The sequence below is a fragment of the Rhodamnia argentea genome, chromosome 4 (assembly GCF_020921035.1).
Source record: "Rhodamnia argentea isolate NSW1041297 chromosome 4, ASM2092103v1, whole genome shotgun sequence".
Lineage (NCBI taxonomy): Eukaryota > Viridiplantae > Streptophyta > Magnoliopsida > Myrtales > Myrtaceae > Rhodamnia > Rhodamnia argentea.
The window spans coordinates 1951175-1968726 of record NC_063153.1 but is presented as its reverse complement, the minus strand read 5'-3'; the positions used below and the strand labels follow the sequence as shown (position 1 = coordinate 1968726).

General features: G+C 37.0%; 1 protein-coding gene and 1 long non-coding RNA gene across 3 annotated transcripts; one reads left to right on the top strand and one right to left on the bottom strand.

Annotated features, from left to right (window-relative positions):
• The first annotated feature begins 319 nt into the window (after nt 1-319).
• Nucleotides 320-16722, top strand: LOC115754630 (galacturonokinase). Of its 2 annotated transcripts, XM_048277505.1 has the most exons (15): nt 720-902; nt 957-1014; nt 1376-1489; nt 1694-1765; nt 3966-4009; nt 5554-5707; nt 6633-6698; nt 7176-7255; nt 8295-8394; nt 10122-10294; nt 14611-14651; nt 14734-14762; nt 15081-15150; nt 15265-15354; nt 16258-16722. In XM_048277505.1, the coding sequence occupies exons 2-15, from the start codon at nt 1012-1014 to the stop codon at nt 16500-16502; spliced, it is 1281 nt and encodes a 426-aa protein (XP_048133462.1). In that variant the 5' UTR covers nt 720-902; nt 957-1011; the 3' UTR covers nt 16503-16722. The 2 variants fall into 2 exon arrangements, with proteins under 2 accessions (XP_048133461.1, XP_048133462.1); XM_048277504.1 differs by lacking the exons at nt 720-902; nt 957-1014 and adding an exon at nt 320-681.
• On the bottom strand, nt 2615-13320 carry LOC125314655. The gene is made up of 2 exons (XR_007198114.1): nt 13279-13320; nt 2615-3302 (listed from the first exon to the last, which is right to left on the bottom strand). It is a non-coding gene; the product is annotated as an uncharacterized LOC125314655 (long non-coding RNA).
• Nucleotides 16723-17552: the final 830 nt, after the last annotated feature.

The following is a 17552-nucleotide window of genomic DNA, read 5'->3' as shown; positions in this document are numbered from 1 at the left end:
ATAATTCAAAAATACAATAACCATCCTAGATTCCATTAATCGATTAATCCATACCACTTATCCATCGATTCACGTAATCGATAAAATATTTACAATTCAAATAAAGATATATTGCTGTTGACTTTTTAGTTTATGATGAAAATTTATTACACTATTGAAATTTAAATTTACCTTGTGAAAAATTCTTGATTTTACTCATTGCTCAAATTTATTTTTTACACTTTTTTGGTCAAATTATTGTTTACATTCACAAGCCAGTTTTTACAGACATCAATATTAATCGAACATTTTGCACGAGTGTCTATTAAATAGAGTAACGCCAAAAAAGGATCGGCAGCGGGATCAGGCAGATTTGTCAGCCCTGTCTTATCAAAATCGTGGCCTTTTAACTCCGTCTCCGACCAGCGCAAGTTTCTCTCTCTCTCTCTCTCCCCCCTCCTCTTCTTTTCAAATGATGATTGCCCCCCTTACCCACCGTCACCGGCTGAATCATTGCTTCTGATTTCTTTGCCGTTACTACATCTCTCTCTCGTTCGCTGCGGAGTCTCTCTCTCTCTCTCTCGTTCGTCGCGGACAGAGACCGTTTATGTAACTCTCTGCTTCACATTCATTGTCCTGTTGCTGCAGTTTCGGACGACGATCTGGAAGATGGGCGAGTTGTCTTGGCCTTCCGATGCGCAGGTAATTCCTCCGCGGTTCGTGAATGCCGAACCGCATTGTCTAGAATTGTTCTTCCCTTTGATCAAATCCGGTCCACATCTCGCCGTGATGTTCTTTCGTCAATGCCATTCAAAGCTCTGAGAATCAAAGAGTGATACCTGGTCTCTTTTCTTCCTCTTTTCTTGAAGTAGAAGATGGTTTGTCCGTATTGGGCATCTTCACCTTGTTCTCTAAATCTCCTCTGCAGCTCGTGAATGCCGATGAATCGACCAGCATTGTTTGATTAATCCTGTTCTCATTTTTGCTGTAATGTTCTTTCAGCAATGCCCATGAAAGCTTGAAAATCAAAGGATGATACCTGGTCTCTTTCTTCCTTTCCTTGAAGTAGAAGATAGTCTGTGCGTGTTAGGCGTCCTTATCGCGTCATTTTGTCTGATATTTTGCTACTTTTGAGATGGTTGATTGTGATATGGGATGATCTAAGGGAGTAGTATCGTTGTTGCCTACTCATTGCCTTGAAAGATCGATGAAAAAGCCAAATTACAGTGGGGTTTGCTTCGATTTCTTTAGTGCGTCAGTGGGATATTCGTGGATCTTCTGTGTGTTTAGTTGAAAATCATCTCTCTTTTTGACCATCTTGAGAAGAGTGTAGTCAGTCTTGCGAATGTCAAAATTCTTAGGGGATTGTGCTCCATGTAATCTTATCTCTTTGCAGTTGAACTACATCCGCAATGTTGTTTCTCAAATGGCTGGCCAAAGAACAGATGAAGTTCAAGTTGTAGTATCTCCTTATAGAATTTGTCCCCTGGGAGCTCATATAGATCACCAGGTCAGTTTTGTCTTATTTCTGCCACATTGTTGTCTAGATAGTGTTTGCATGAGACCCTCTACTTGGGCATTGATTTTTTATTTGCATCAGCAGAAATACAACTTTTTCTTAATTTCCTGTCCTTTTTAGATAACATCTGTTTTTTTTTTTATTGCTCGTGAATATGAACAAGCCTGTTGCCTCTATGTTCAATGAAATTTGTAGGGTGGAACAGTTTGTGCTATGACAATTGACAAAGGAATACTTCTTGGATTTGTTCCTTCCGGAGATAGTCAGGTAACATCTGATTCACTATAGCGGAAGAGTGCGTAATTCTCCTTGATGGTGATCTATTTAGCTTCTGATACATCTATTTGCCATAATACCTCTCGAGTTGTTAGCCACTTTAAGACATTTCTGTGGGTGACAAGTTTTAAGTTGCATTTATATGTTACGTAAATCAGTTATGCACCTGGAACTTTAGAGCAACAAAACATATCTTGTATCCTCTTACAGAAGTGAAATGCTTTGGCTTTAGATGTAAATTGCACAGTTATATCACCAAGTGGATATTTTTATTATGGTATTTGTTATCTCTATATACTTGTGGACTTAGAGCAGCTCTAAAAGTTCAAGTATCCTAGACTTTCAGGATAAGGTTAGTCATGGCAGACTGAATGGAAACGAGCATCCTGTATGTATTGCTAATTATGGCTGCTAACACTCCATTTGGGAAAGGACAGAAAGCAGAGGTGAGGACAATTATGGTGGAAAGTAAAGAAAATTTTGAAACTTTGTGAGAATAGATTGAGGAAATTTTAAAATTTTCTCCTATAAATTTCTTTCCTTCCCCATTTTATGGCTTTCCAAACAAAGCATAAGAGTTTTGTCTGATTTTGGCTTCAAGAACTTTCAGGAAATTCACATGTTTGAGTTGAGAAAGAAGAGTCATGTGACGACATATGAGAGGGAACAAAGAGTGACAAGTTGAGCTATCATAACCCGACTAGTGCTAAGCTTTAGTTTGCATGATGTGAAACTTGAGGTCACACAGGACATCTTGATTTCTTTTCACTGCTGTGAGTATTAGCCAGCATACTAGTCGGATTTTGAGTTACCTTACGTTGCACCACTATAACAATTTTCTTTCCAGTGTTTAGAGAGTGAAGGTTGCACTAGATCTCCTTTGTGTATGATGTGTGACATATGATTTATAGGTTTCTCGGCTAAGCATGTAATTTGTGTGCTTCACTGATCTTAAAGTGCGGGACCCAAGCTGAGAAGGTGAATATTGCAACTGAACTTAATCTGCATTCTTCCATTCATACCATAGCCCCACAAAAAATTATTTGGTGTTCTAGCTATCAATTAAAGAAATAGGGAAAAAGAAATGGGAAAAGCATGGTAGATCCTAGATGGAACCCATAATGGCTAAGTAGATCAAAACGAATCTGCAACCTGGGAACCATGGCCTGTCTGCTTACATTTCCCTTCCATTGCTCTTTGTGTTATAATTCAACATTTTATGTTTAAATTATTGTTCATCTCCAAATATTCTCTTGAAGTCTTGAACTAGATGAGCCGACAAAGGTGCATGGGCCTGGCATAAGACGAATGCATAAGTTTTTAAGAGTTTTCTAATGCCACTGTCTAGGTGCAAGGAAAATAGAAGTATGGCCATTATCAGTGGATTTATAAATATGTGCAGAAAAGGTAATAAATTGTAGAGGGAAATGGACACATGCACCGAGCTTGAGATTGGTTCGAGTAACGTTCCGACTTTTGATACTGCTTTTCTTTTGGATTTAGAACCCGTCGCTTCTTATTGTAATTCCTTAAAAGAAAGACAAAAGATCCAAAATTCAAGCTTATTGAAGGTAAAGAGGAACTTCAATCACATGAGAGACATCTCTATATTGAGGATATAGGCAACTTACTAAAGCTTCTCAAGATGTATCATAAGTTAGGTATTCAGCTCACTTGTTCAGCAGGAAGGCTTCAAAATTGCCTATAACAACTTCAGTTTACTCTAGTACGTGGACTGCTAAGCCTAACAATGCTAACTAATGCCATAAGGTTGTTTCTGGTATAAGCTCACATTTTGAATTGTTCAAGCACTTTCCAGTTTAAACTTTGAGAGGCATCAGAATGTTCGGCTCTGCTCATTACCATGTGTAAACACAATTTGTGTTGCAATTATGAGATCCCTCTGGCTCTAATATGGTTTTGAGGTTTTGTTTGATGTCCTGCTACTTGCACATGATTTTTGTCCTTGGCTATGTCATATGCATTGTTTTCGTTTTAGAATCTAAATTTTCGTTTAAGAGGTTTCTCTTGCTTACATGCTGTTGTTGTTGCTGTTGTAATAGTTGTTATTGTTATGTCCTTTTTGGCTTTTGTGCAGACAATGATGTATTGAGTGTAATAGTATGGCTATTATTCTAAATGTGACAGCATCGATCTACTTCCATTAACTGAATGTGTAAATGTCGTTCAGGTTCATCTACGTTCTGAACAGTTCAGAGGAGAAGTTCGGTTTAGGTATGGACTTCTTTTAGTTTCATTCCTATCTATGCTTTATCTCAAGGGTCACATAGATGTTACTTCAAATTCATCTGATGTTGATCACACATTCTTTCAATTCGTTTATAAAGTTTCTAACTAGTACAATTTTTAAGTGTTAAAGTGAGCATGAAGATGGAGAAAAACGCACCTGAGATTCTGTCTTAGGTGTTTGTAAATCTACATATTGATCGTAGGACAATATTCCCAAAGTAATGAGCACATTTAAGTGCAGTGATATTGTTTTTAATATGCTATGAACAACGTTAGACTATGAGCTCTTAAATTAGGCATGCCTTTTCCTTAACTTGGGATTATCAAGGTCCCGGTAGTTAACAGGTCATTATCGATAGTAGAAGTTCGGCGTGGACTTCTTTTAGTTTCATTCCCATTAGTGCTTGATCTCATATGCCACACAGATGGTTTAGTTCAAATTCATCTGATTGATCTCGCATTGTTTTGTTTGATTAATAATGCTGTTAACTAGTTCATATATAAGGGTTAATACGAGCATGGAGATGGATAAAAAGCACCTGAGATTCTGTCTTAGGTACTTTTTAAATCTACATAGCATTTGTAGGACGAGAGAGTCCCAAACTAATGAGCACATTTAAGGGCAGTGATATTGAACTTTATATGCTATAAACAACATTAGATTAAGTGCTCTTCAATCTGGCAAGCCTTTTCCTTAACTTGTGATAGCAGAAGTAAAACTTGTTATCATATCAAGATCCTGTTAATCAACAGGTCATTCTCAATAAGTTTTAATCTTGATTTTCCTTGTTGCCAGTTTCTATATATGTTGCCTTGGTTTATACTTAATTATGTAGATCTTTCGCAGAACACATGGAATTTTTTTTCCTTGGGGGGTGGGGAGGTGCAGACAGATGGACTAATGGTTTAAGGCTGTATTTGTGCACAAGATCTTTAACTATTTAGCTTTCTTGCAAAGCATCCTGTACCTGCTGGCAAAGGAGATAAAATGGTGAATATATCAGCCTATGCCAGTTGAGATGGGCATCTAGTCTGTTTCTAATATTCTATGAAGACAAGGTCTTTCAAAAGTGATTTTCTTTTTGACAAATCTTTAAGGAATACTGCTCCTAAAATTTCAGTGGTCAACTTTCCCTTTTATTAGTTGAGTAAATATTGTATCAAAATTGAGGGCGGTGATGCAGATCAATCAATGAATTATCATTGGATTATGTTATTTGTTACTTATATTCATTGAAAAGTATGCAGTTCCATGAGTAATTGCTAAATAATACCACACTTTTGTTTTTTGTACTCCTGAAAGAAGTGAGCTTCTGAGGAACCTCCTTGTATGCTGGATTGCTAGAAATAATGTAATGGCAAAATTTTAGGGCCTCATTGATTTGACTTGTTTTTGCTCTCCATTTTGAGAACTATGAATATGATTTTTAGATTTTTGTTTCTTTTGTCTAGTTTGATGGAAAAATTTACGTGCATGTGATCATGCGATAGTTTCTGTTCAAGTTCAATTGATTGGATATGATCGACAGAGTTGATGAAATTCAGCACCCAAAACCTATGAGTGGAACAAACCTGAAGGTACAGTCAAATGGTTCTTCCACACAACATGAAGACTGTGATTGGGGGAATTATGCAAGAGGAGCTCAATATGCTCTGCAAAGTAGAGGTCATCGTCTTTCTCAGGTTAGAACTATTTCTACATAAATGTTTCTATCATTTATTGTGAAAGGAACATTTAGTGGATCATATGCGAAGGACTCATACAAATTTGACTGTAAAATTTTAGAAGGGTATCAGGTCATCAGGGGCGAGACCCCTCTGTATGACATTTAGAGTATGCGGTAAATTCCCAAGTTATGGGGAAATATATACTGGACGCAACAATAACCAATTAGGGATGTTATATATCCTTCATGGATAACTTAAATTGGCATGAAGAGAGGGAACTGCTAAAGTACTTCTGCATCACTTAAATAGTTATCTGAATCACTCTCTCTCATATAGCAATGTTATAATTAGGTATTCCTTTTTTGTCTGTGCAATCACCATAGAAGGTATTGAAAGGGTCATTTGTTGCTGAAACAATGGTTAAATTAGATTCAAGGAGGCTTAATGGTCTGTTTGGTTGTTATAGGAGTGCCTATGTATGAGTGATATTTATATTGTGATCACACTGTTGTTAGGTTGTGTGTGGATAAACTCTGTTAGGGGTTTGTAGTTGATCTTTTCTTCCTTATTGGTTTCTATGGTTTCTTCTTGAAGGATATGATTCTGATAATTTGGAGATCCTTACTCAAGCAAAGAAATGTCATTCAACTTACATAAGTCCTTCTTTTAGTAATAATCATGTCAAAAGGGAAAGAGCGAGGTGCCCAGATGGTTTCAGAGGGTTTTGGAATATGGCAGAGTGATATATTGTCCCAAATGGCTTCTGAAGATACCCGTTGAAGCAAGTATTAGATGGTCTTTCATGTTTAGATTACATAACTTCACCCAAGCTGTTTGCTGCATTTTTACCTTCTTGAAAAATTTACCAAGGTTATTTCATGTATGATGATTTGACGCATTTGATGTTCATAGGAAGATCACACAATTTGACTTTTTTCAGGGTATAATTGGATTCATTTGTGGGTCTAAGGGCCTTGACAGTTCAGGCCTTAGCTCTTCTGCTGCTGTGAGTAAATATCTCCTTTTGCGCTCTTGATTGGGGAAGTTGTGGTGCTTTTTTTCCTATATGATGGTGAAGTTTTTGAGCCATTGTGATTGCTTAACGACCTGCAATATAACCAGTTATGAATGTCACGGAATGTAATTCTGTTCTTATGGCTACAAGACCGTATTCCCTCGTTTCTTTTCTACTGGTTCCTTCTTTGTAAATGCCAAAAGTATTAGCATGTAATTTTCTACTGATAAAGTGTACGAACCCTTCAGTTTCTTGTTAATGGATTGGTCCAGTTATAGAAGCCATAAGTAAAAGGATATCTCAACTGTTTGACCCTGGTAGTGTTCAAACTGTTTGCTGAACTTTGACAATGAGAGGAATGTAACTTGCCTTTAAGGAAATTATCGCTGTCTTTGTTGTTATTTTCCTGGTTAAACTTCTCCTTCAAAGAGCTTTTTACCTGACCTGTAAGGGCTCTGTGTTTGATAGGTGGGAATTGCTTACTTGTTGGCTTTTGAAAGGGCAAATAATTTGCTCATGTCTCCTGCAGAAAATATAGAGTATGACAGGTGCCACTGCAAACTTCTTAGACACTACATATTGCATACTTGAACGTATTTATTCTGTACCTTTGGCACAGCTACAGTTTCCCTTGACTTGTTAATGTTGCCATTTTATTTTTCCTCAACTTAATAACTTTTTCATTTCAAGTCGTCAACCATATGTTTCATCTCAGCGATCTCTGTTTGTTGGGCTTCATTGCCTCTTCCATGTCCAACCATCGTGTCAAATGAAAACCCTAAAAACAAGCTAGGACCTTTTTCGCTGTTATACTAATTCGATGTAGCAAAAACGCTAACAAGGTGCTGTGACACCAGTTTGACGTAGTCAGAGAAGCAAAAGATAGCAAAACTAAGAAAACTATAGCTAAAATAGAGTTGAATTGAAGATGGCTAAAATAAGGTTTATGACCAGGGAAAAGCTAGCGATAAAAGAGACTTAAAACCTATTTATACTAGGGTTACAGACAGAAGTACGATCTCAACCCTTTATTTATATAACATCTAATCTCAATCATCCAACCTAATTAAAAAATCGCGTGACTATCGCATGATTAGTTGCTAATCTAATCGATAGGAATAGACTAAATATAGAAGAAAAACAATTTTAACTATTAAAATAGGATTATGCTCCTGCATCTCCCCATATAGGATCATTTTTGTTTTAAGCAAGACTTTTATTTTGAGATGTAAAGAACCATTTTGACTAGCAATTACATAATAAAGCGTGAAAATGGGGCGACCTTTAATGGCTTTCATCAAGGATTTTCACAATGTGGAAAGTTGAATTCTGGAGTAATGAAGGGGAAAGCTAAGGAGAAGAATGTATGGTAAAGAAAATGTATTCAAAAAGAGTATGGTGAGTAATGGGAAGAGAGAATTGATTAAACCTATCTGGAAATTTATTACATGTTAAACGAGGCGAAATTTTACTTGTAGTTGATACCTTATTCTTCTTTTTTGTTATGAAATAGTGCACTTCTTGAAATCATCTAGCCCATGTATTTCGCTGATCAATGGAGCTCTTCATAGTTTCCTTTCCATGTAGGTTGATTGAAAATGAATATTTGGGCCTTAAGAATGGCATACTGGATCAATCAGCTATTTTACTATCAAGTCATGGCTGTCTCACTTCCATGAATTGCAAGGTAAAGTGGGGATGTTTCAATGCACAAAGAGTTGTAGAATTATCTTCACACAATGGATCTATGGAGCCAATATCACTTTGTGGGAAATGGCTTTGTTGTTGTTGTGGAAACACATTGTTACGAAGTGAGTATTGGCTGTCCTCATGAGTTGCCATTAGCCATGCAAAGTTGTTTCCTTCTATCATATTAAAGCCATCCATAGATGTTAAGGTATGTAGGGAATGTAATAAGGTGGTGTCCAAATCTTTTAGTGATAGAGTTGCAGCTGAGATTCTGTGTGTATTGCAAATTGTGAGCAATGAACTATTGTGTTTACGCACAATCATCCAAATAACACCATGCACACTTCAGGTCAATGGCTAGCCAGAAATGAAATCCATCATAATATGCTGCATGTCATTTTAAATGTCGGTCATAATATTTGCAAGCTTGCCATATTGACCTAGTAATTGTAAACGAATAAATTTTGCTATAAATGATAAGTTCATGATTTGTCTGGTTGAAGTGAATGAGTATTGCATGTCTGCGAGCTTCTTCCATAATCTCTGTGTAATCTGTGAACCACTAAGCATGCATAATCTATTCCCAAATCTTGGAAACTCTCCATTTTGTGATGCTGATCGAACCTTTTTTTTATAACTGTTTTGATCTCTAGCAAGTTGCGTTTATCTTGAATGGAGACTTTTGTAAGTTTATATCTTCAAATCCACACATAGGCTTCAGCATCATAGCCTTTTTAGCTTAGTGGAACTCTATAATTTGGCTAGGCAATCTAAACTAGGTGGCTGAATAAGCAGGTATGGTTGGTTAATTCGTGGATGCCTGTGAATAATCTTTCATGCTAGGGGTTTATCGAAAGAGTTTTTATTGTATGAACAGAGGACTATAGTCAGTGCAAGCATATATTGAGTGTACAGTAATGTTCTTGTAAATTGTCATTTTATGTTATTACAAACAGATAAGCCATATGGTAGACCCCATTTTTGTTTTTATAAACATATAGTTTGGAACTTGTTACTGATTCAGCAACTTAGATTACCATGGATTTGGTGTCTGTTTGGCTGGTTGTGGTTGTGTGGCTGTTGTACTGTCCTGTGAAGTGTCAGAAGTAGAGTTCGTTTCGGTAATGTATGTTTGAAAGATGCAGTGCCTTAAAGCTGGGTGCAGCAGTTTTTTAATAGTTGTTGGAAGATGGTGCCAGTGTGGAGGTGTTGCAACCTTGAGGGGTTACTGAACGCATTGTAAAAGCCACAGTACCCCTCTAGCTGCTAATTGAGAGGCTATAGTCCACCTTCTTAAGCATATTGCACCTCTCTTACTACCTGCTTAGGATTTACTTTGTTGCAATTCTCATTGTTGTGTGTCTCCATTTGCATGTTCAGCATTAATTCTGTAAAATTGGGAGTATGTGACCTTTCCATCACACAAAGATGGTGACATGAACTTTCTTATTGTTTCCAATGGCAAATGAGTTATCATAACGCGATTGACTAATCTCCTCTTGTACTGAACTTCATCGATAACACTTCTTTTTAATAGAAATTCATTTTTTTTTTCATACACATGTTTGATGGCTTCTACTGAGAACTATTGATGTCCTTTTAGTTTAATGTCTTGTCCATATGAAGTTTTCCCATGCTGCATATGTAGATGAATTAGGATGTAAAGCTTTTCAATTATCTGTATGGAAGATTGGTTTTCTGATGAGTGAAGTATTGCTCGTGCAGACTAAAAAACATGAGCTTATTTGTTTTTCAAAGTTGCAAAAGGACATTCCTTTGGTGCCAAAAGCTTTCAAAATCTTGTTGGCCTTTTCAGGCTTGAAGCAAGCTTTGACCAGTAATCCTGGGTATAACCGCCGTGTTGAAGAGTGTCAGGAGGCTGCAAAGTTTCTCTTGGAGTAAGATTTCACTTTTTCCTCCACAAATTGAAATCTGAATGATCAATATGGTGATGAGATTTTGCTGAGATATGCATGTTTTTTCATCTTTTTTTATAGGTGAAAAATTATTTGTAAAAAGGAAGAGGATTGTCCAAGTGTACAGGAAGTATACAATAGATAATGCAGAAACATACCAGAAAACCAGAAAAAAATGAAGCTAAAACTATATAACAGACAAGGTTCTGTAGGTCAAATCCTCTAGACTGTTTCTCTCGAGTCCTGATGGTACAAATCTCTGGATTTTCTTCTCGATTTTGAGCCCGTTGTGTACTTTCGCCAGCAAATGTAGAGTGTGATATGACCAAGGAAGATCACATTTTATCAAAGCACTATATTAGATTGAAGAGGTGACTTCACAAAGGGTTAATAGATTGAATCATAGATTCCGAACTCTTCTTGCTCTGTTGTTCACTCATGCAACACCACGAATATACAATGTTGAAGCCATGACTTCCTAAGTTTTCATGCACAATAACTTTTGCTGAAGATGCTGATCAGGTGAAGAAAGCAATGGAGCTTTAACCTTCCATTTTTTTTTTTTTTTTTTGCATCACATGACTAGGACGTAAAACCTCATAAGTCATAATAAATTTTAACCTCAAATGTCCTACTTTTCGAGATCTTGCAATGAAATGTATCCTCAATAGAGCTCGGGGTATTAACAGCCTATAACTTTCTGAAGAAAGAGTAGACTGCATCCAGCTCCCAAATATGGGACGAAATTAATCTCTTTGAGCTTGAATGATTATCTAATAATTGAAGCTGATGTGAAAATAGGATGTATGGATAAAAACTTGTCTCAGCAATGTTTGGGTCAATTTTGTGACGAGATTTCATTACTCACTATTCTGGAAACAGGTAATTCACATCTACTTTGGATGAGATATCTTCACCCAATGTTGAGTAGCTGTGTTGCATATTAGGTCATATATCTATCTATATCATATTGTGTTGTATATGCCTACATGTGGTTGATGTTCTTATGTGAAGATAATTTAATTATACAGGAAATTTACAAAAACATCATAAATTTTCCCCATTTTGACGCTTTTCCCTCTGGTTTCAAAACCGTACACTTTGCGTCTGATTTTTCGAGCAACCTATGTTTTGCATGTTTAGAAAAAAACACTGCTATTTCTAGAAGCTAGAAGGTGCTATATTACTTTGGAACTTCATGCTGCAAAATGAGAAGTCTTCATCTAGAAGTTGTAAGTTGTAGGATTTTAGACTAGTAGGTGCAAAGTGTAATTAAGGGGAAAGTCAAATGATGACTTTTGTAAATATCCTTCTTTTAACACAAGCGAACAGTATCTCTGTGAATGTGAGATCTTACATGGGTGAATGACAAAGTCAATATCTATGAAACTGATTTGGATATTGGAGAAAGTCCAAAACAACATGAATTATGGTCTGATATAATTGTTAAGGACTTAATTATGGCTATGCTGTTATCTCACATCACTTGCGTAAGGGGTCTTATGGCTTAACACAATGTAATCTTCCCTCCACCAATAGCCCGCTTATAGGTTGGGTTTAAATCCATGTTCCAGTCAGTAATGCCCTATTTTAGTTTATTCCGAGTGTGGCTCCTCATTCTTAGTGCACTTGCAACCATGTTAACATATCTTGTTTGTTGGGTTTATCCTGTTGTTTTATAATCTCCTCCTATCAAGTTAGAATAAGATTGCAAAGAATTTTTAGATTTACTTTATCATGTGCCATAATAAGCCAAAATTAGGCCAACCATATGAAGATTGGACTATCTTTTACACGCTTCAGACATAAGCCTAGGGTGAGCTTATGCTGCGTGTGAAGTTGTTCAACAGCTGTAGTGTCACATTGCATGGTTATGGTGATGGCCCTGAAAGATCAGCACATAGATTAGAGCATTGTGTAGTCTTCCATGTCACTTGCTCGAAGCTAGGCATAAAAGATGGATGGGTACAGCTATGAAGTGTGTTGGATCTTTAGAGGGTATGGTATGGGTACAGTTTGAATTATCTTTCACATGCTTCAGACATAAGCCTAGGGTGAGCTTATGCAGTGCGTGATGTTGTTCAACAGCTGTAGTGTCACATTGCATGGTTATGGTGATGGCCCTGATCAGTACACAGTTTTGCTCTGTGTAGTTTTCCACATCACTTGCTCAAAGCTAGAGATAAAAGATGGATGGGTACAGCAATGAAGTGTGATGGATCTTTAGAGGTTATGGTGATGGGCTTGAAAAATCAACACACAGATTAGCACTTTTAGTATTTTTTTCCATAGTCACTTGCTCAAAGCTACGGGTGAAAGATGGGTGGGTACAGCCATGAAGCTTGTGGGATCTTGGAGATATCGACCTTGTATCTCTGGCACAAGTGTCATATGTAGAGTCTATGATATGTCAACAACCTTTTTGGTCCAACCACAACCAACAAGCTTTTAGCATACGAAGTCAGATTTGGTAAATGGATCAGCTTTTTCCACCTCATTTAATTATGTATTAGGTTTTCACTGATTTCGATCTAATTTAATAGTCGCTTGTTTTTAGGTCTTCCTCACTGTCTTAACCTGCATTGCCGTTGATGAAGCACGTAATGATCCAGATCATTCCTAGTAGTCTTCATTCTTTTAGGCCTTCCTCTATCTTTAACCCGCATTCCCCCCATTGAATGAAGCACTGAGGATCCCTCTTCCATGTACTCACAAACCTCCTCAAAAAATGATCCAGATCATTCCTAATAGTCTTCATTATATGCAGCTCACACACTCTGGCCTTTCCAAGTCCAAAACTCCTTAAACTTTCATGATACTCACATTTCGATTATCCACATATAATTTTTTTTAACTTTTGACAAATATTCTAGATTTTGCCGGGAAAGCAAAGAATTAGTTTCTGCTTATTCATATGTCTAGACAAACAGGCTATTAGTGCGTGAGGTCCGGCTTACACATACAACATTAGCATCAACATCACATTTATCCCAAACTAGTTGGGGTCGGCGGTCGATGAAGCCAAAAATAAATAAAAATAAAAGCAAGACCGATTGAAGGAAAAAAAATAATTATATATATATTTATATATATATATATATATATATATATATAGAGAGAGAGAGAGAGAGAGAGGACTAAAAGGATAGTTTGGAACATAGGAATTCTACCCCTCCACAATACTAATAGCTTTCCTCCACTCCATCCTAAGACAAACTATACGCCAATCTATTTCCCACTTCATTAAATCTTGTTTTACTACTTTCCTCCGGATAAGTTTCGGCCGACCTCTTCGTTTCTTCATGTCATGCTCTCGGTAACAAACTTCTGTTCTTATCGGAACATCTAGGGATTTTCGAAGAATATGTTCAAACCATCTCAATCTATGTTCTCTCATCTTTTACGTCGTTGGTACTACTCCAACTTTTCGTCGAATATCTTCATTTTTTATCTTATCCATCCTTGTATGACCACATATCCACCTTAACATTCTCATTTCCGCTACTCTCATTTTATGCTCATGTTGCCTCTGTCTTGGCCAACATTCAGCTCCGCATAGCATTACGGGCCTTCTTGTTGTTCTATAAAATTTTCCTTTTAGCCTAAGAGGGATTTTGCGATCACACAAAAACCTTGATGCACTACGCCATTTCATCCAATTTGCTTTGATTCTATGGCTTACATCCTCATCAATATCTCCCCTCTTTTGCAATATTGATCCCGGATATCTAAAAGCATCTTTCTTGGGTATCTCCTGTCCGGCTTACACATAATGAGGGTTAAAAAAGTATGTACTTTGCATATCTATTTTCCAACTTGAAGTTTTGGGGAAAATGGTTGTCGGGACAATGTGAGGGCAAGAGGTTATACGTTCAAATGAATCTAGGTCTCTTATTTGCATCCTCAAAATAATTAGTTTCTATGTTCTAGTTTTATGCATGAAGGAGAATGTCACAATATTTAATATTAAGACAGGTATTTGTCCAATATTTATACTTTTACATCAATCGGCAATAGTCCCACAAAATTATACCATGTCATTTGGCCTTTATTATTGGTATTGGTCGATATAGTACCATGTACTGAGGCGGTGCAGATTATGAGATCAATAGATTGGCCATTCGTTCGTGTTGTGGATGGGTATTGAATTTTCTTGCGAGGCTGATTATTTGGAACCTTGTTGGAATGACAGCTCGTATGAGCTAATCACACGTTTAACATCAAATTCATCACCTAGATATGCTCTGTTTGCAAGATACTTTGTCCAATATGTAATACTACTTTTTCTTAATTAACAGTGCTTCTGGAAATGGCAAAACGGAACCTGTCCTGTCTGATGGCAAGTATTTAACTACTCGTCAAGATTGTTAGTTTTTTAATGATTAGAAAACTGGGCTAATGTGTTTATCCTCACCAAGCAGTTCATCCTGAAGTTTATGAAGCTTATAAGGTACTTTGGCTGCATCAATGTCTACTGTTTGTTTGGTAATGTAACCTGTCTCACGGTTTTGTTCACCTTCCTTTCTACACAAAGCTCGTGTTTGCACATGGATGTGCTCATCTACTGGAACTAAGTTGAATATATTAGATACCTTAGTTCATTATATGTTGATCGAACAGTTGCTTTGACTCCACACATATCCCAGGCCTATTCTTCAAAAAAGAAAAAAGAAATATTCAAAATGTGCTAATGTTAAGGGACTATCGTGTGCTGAAATTCATTTAGCATTTACCAATTAACTTTACAAACATCATTTTCTTCCTGCAGCATAAATTAGAAACAAACCTAGCTAAAAGAGCTGAGCATTATTTTTCTGAGAATATGCGCGTTCTGAAAGGTATCACAATCCTAAACAATTTTCTATTTCTTTTGGATGTATTTCTAGTGTCGTCTTGATTTCCTGTTCATATGCTGTATAAGCTTAGAGGCAGACATACCACATTTACTGCAGGAATTGAAACTTGGGCTTCAGGAGACATGGAAAAATTCGGAGAGCTTATCTCAGCATCCGGTTTAAGCTCAATTCGGAACTATGAATGCGGTATGTTTCTAATTCTCACCAGCAGCATTAAGTTGCCTGATACAGTTCTGAACTCATGATGAATGAGCCGATAGGAATTACGTTGACAGCAAAGAGTACTCTTTTTCTTTTGGTGAAATTACGATGGTATCTGGAAAGAGGCTTTAGTTGGCATTGTTGGTGTTGCTGCTGCTGCTGTCACTATTGACATATTTCTTACTGGGAACAATGCAAATCGCCTTTCTAGTTTGGAGTTGGTGGCTCGATTGCAGTGCTTAATATAGTTAACATTGCTGGATTTTGGGGCCATACTAGTCCAGGAGGATGGACTAGTAACTCTCATTTTCTTGCCATCCTCCTCACTAGTTACTTTTGTTACCTAACAAGTTCTAAAGGCATTTCAATTACTTTTATGTTTTTGGTATGTGTTCGCCACGACTGGGCTCCGGCTTCCAATCTTGATGAGACATCAGGGAGCAAATGGGGGATGTTGACATGGCTGATTTTACGAAAACTTTGAAACCCTCAATGCTTTTTGTTCTTTCATTGTCTTGACCTGCCTCGTTGAAACAGCTCGTCAATTATTCACCACTTCACTCAAATAGATGTAGCTGATCAAATAATATGAAGGAGCTCCCTTAATAGGTTCAGCCTCCTGTGCGCATGTGTGGGGATAATGTTGGATCTTAATATGCTCCGAGCCCAGATTTATAAAGCACTGACCCTAGTGTCCCAATTGCTCAGGTGCTGAACCGATCATACAATTGTATGAAATTCTTCTTAGGGCACCTGGTGTGTTCGGGGCACGATTCATACAATTGTATGAAATTCTTCTTTGTGCGCATGTGTGGGGATAATGTTGGATCTTAATATGCTCTGAGCCCAGATTTATAAAGCACTGACCCTAGTGTCCCAATTGCTCAGGTGCTGAACCGCTCATACAATTGTATGAAATTCTTCTTAGGGCACCCGGTGTGTTTGGGGCACGATTCAGTGGTGCTGGATTTAGAGGATGCTGTCTTGCATTTGTTGACACCCATAAAGCCGCGGAAGCTGCATCATTTGTCAGGGGGGAGTACTCCAAGCGCCAGCCTAAGTTGGCAAGCAAACTGAACCAAGAAACAGCAGTATTGATATGTGATGTGGGTGACTGTGCTCGAGTCATCTGATCCGCTTCTTTCAATTTCATCATTCATTTCATGTCTGTTTCTTTGACGATTCTGTGAATGCGAAAACAATCTCTTCAACATTGAGTGAACATCCAGGCTAATGCAAATTATCATGTGGGTTGCTGTTTGTAAGTTTGTATATCCTGCGGTGCACCAGATTATAAACCAACCTCATTGTACCGCCAGGTTGGCGAATGTGAACAGAATTCTCTTGCTTCAATGTTCCAAGGACCATTAACAAATCAAAGTCAAAAGTGGAAAACGGGAAACCATGGCCATTGAAGCCATGGGTGGTGCACTTGGAGGAGGTACTACTTGAAACCATGAAAAGAGTAAAACATGGATAGATATGAGCCCTCATGTTTTCAATGAGTTAATGATTTGTGTAACTTACTATTGCACATACTTAAATTTACGAAATCAAATTAGGCAAGAATGTAACATAACAGTCATTGCACTGTCTGTGTTAAGGGCAGCAGGACCTATAAGATTATTTGCTTTCACCTTCTAGAATAATATTTCCAAAAGGAAAAGGAATATCATTAGTTTTTTTTTTTTTTTTGGTCAGAAAATATCGTTAGTTAGAATACTCGATATACTCTCAAATTGTCGCACTGGCAGTGAACATTGGTTACCTCATTAACTAGTTTTTTAATGGTTCTATGAAAAAAAAGTCTGTTCTCTCTAATAATATATTTTTAATAAGGTAAAGAGAAAACAGTAGAAGAAATACAAGTAATAGAAGATGTACAAGAAATAGTATGTAAAATCGTATTTTAAGTATACTCAACTTTGGAGACATTTGACTAATTATAAAAACATCAATATGCTTCAATCATATATGGATAGTAAAATTAATTCCTTTTTTTTTTTATAATATAACATGTAACAGAATATATTACCGTTATTTATGTTTAACTAAGGAATGGAAATTTCTTGAAAGATGGTAAGAAAGAAATCGTGTCAAATGATAATCGAAAATTAATGATAAATTCAATTTGTTACTTTATACGTTGTAAAATAGGACATATCCAACATTTGATAAGTGTA

Coding starts and splice junctions, on each gene's coding strand:
- LOC115754630 (XM_048277504.1), top strand. CDS start 649: ATGGGCGAGTTGTCTTGGCCTTCCGATGCGCAG. Junction 10,295..14,610: donor GCTGCAAAGTTTCTCTTGGA/GTAAGATTTCAC, acceptor CTTAATTAACAG/TGCTTCTGGAAATGGCAAAA. Junction 14,763..15,080: donor AAGTTTATGAAGCTTATAAG/GTACTTTGGCTG, acceptor TTCTTCCTGCAG/CATAAATTAGAAACAAACCT.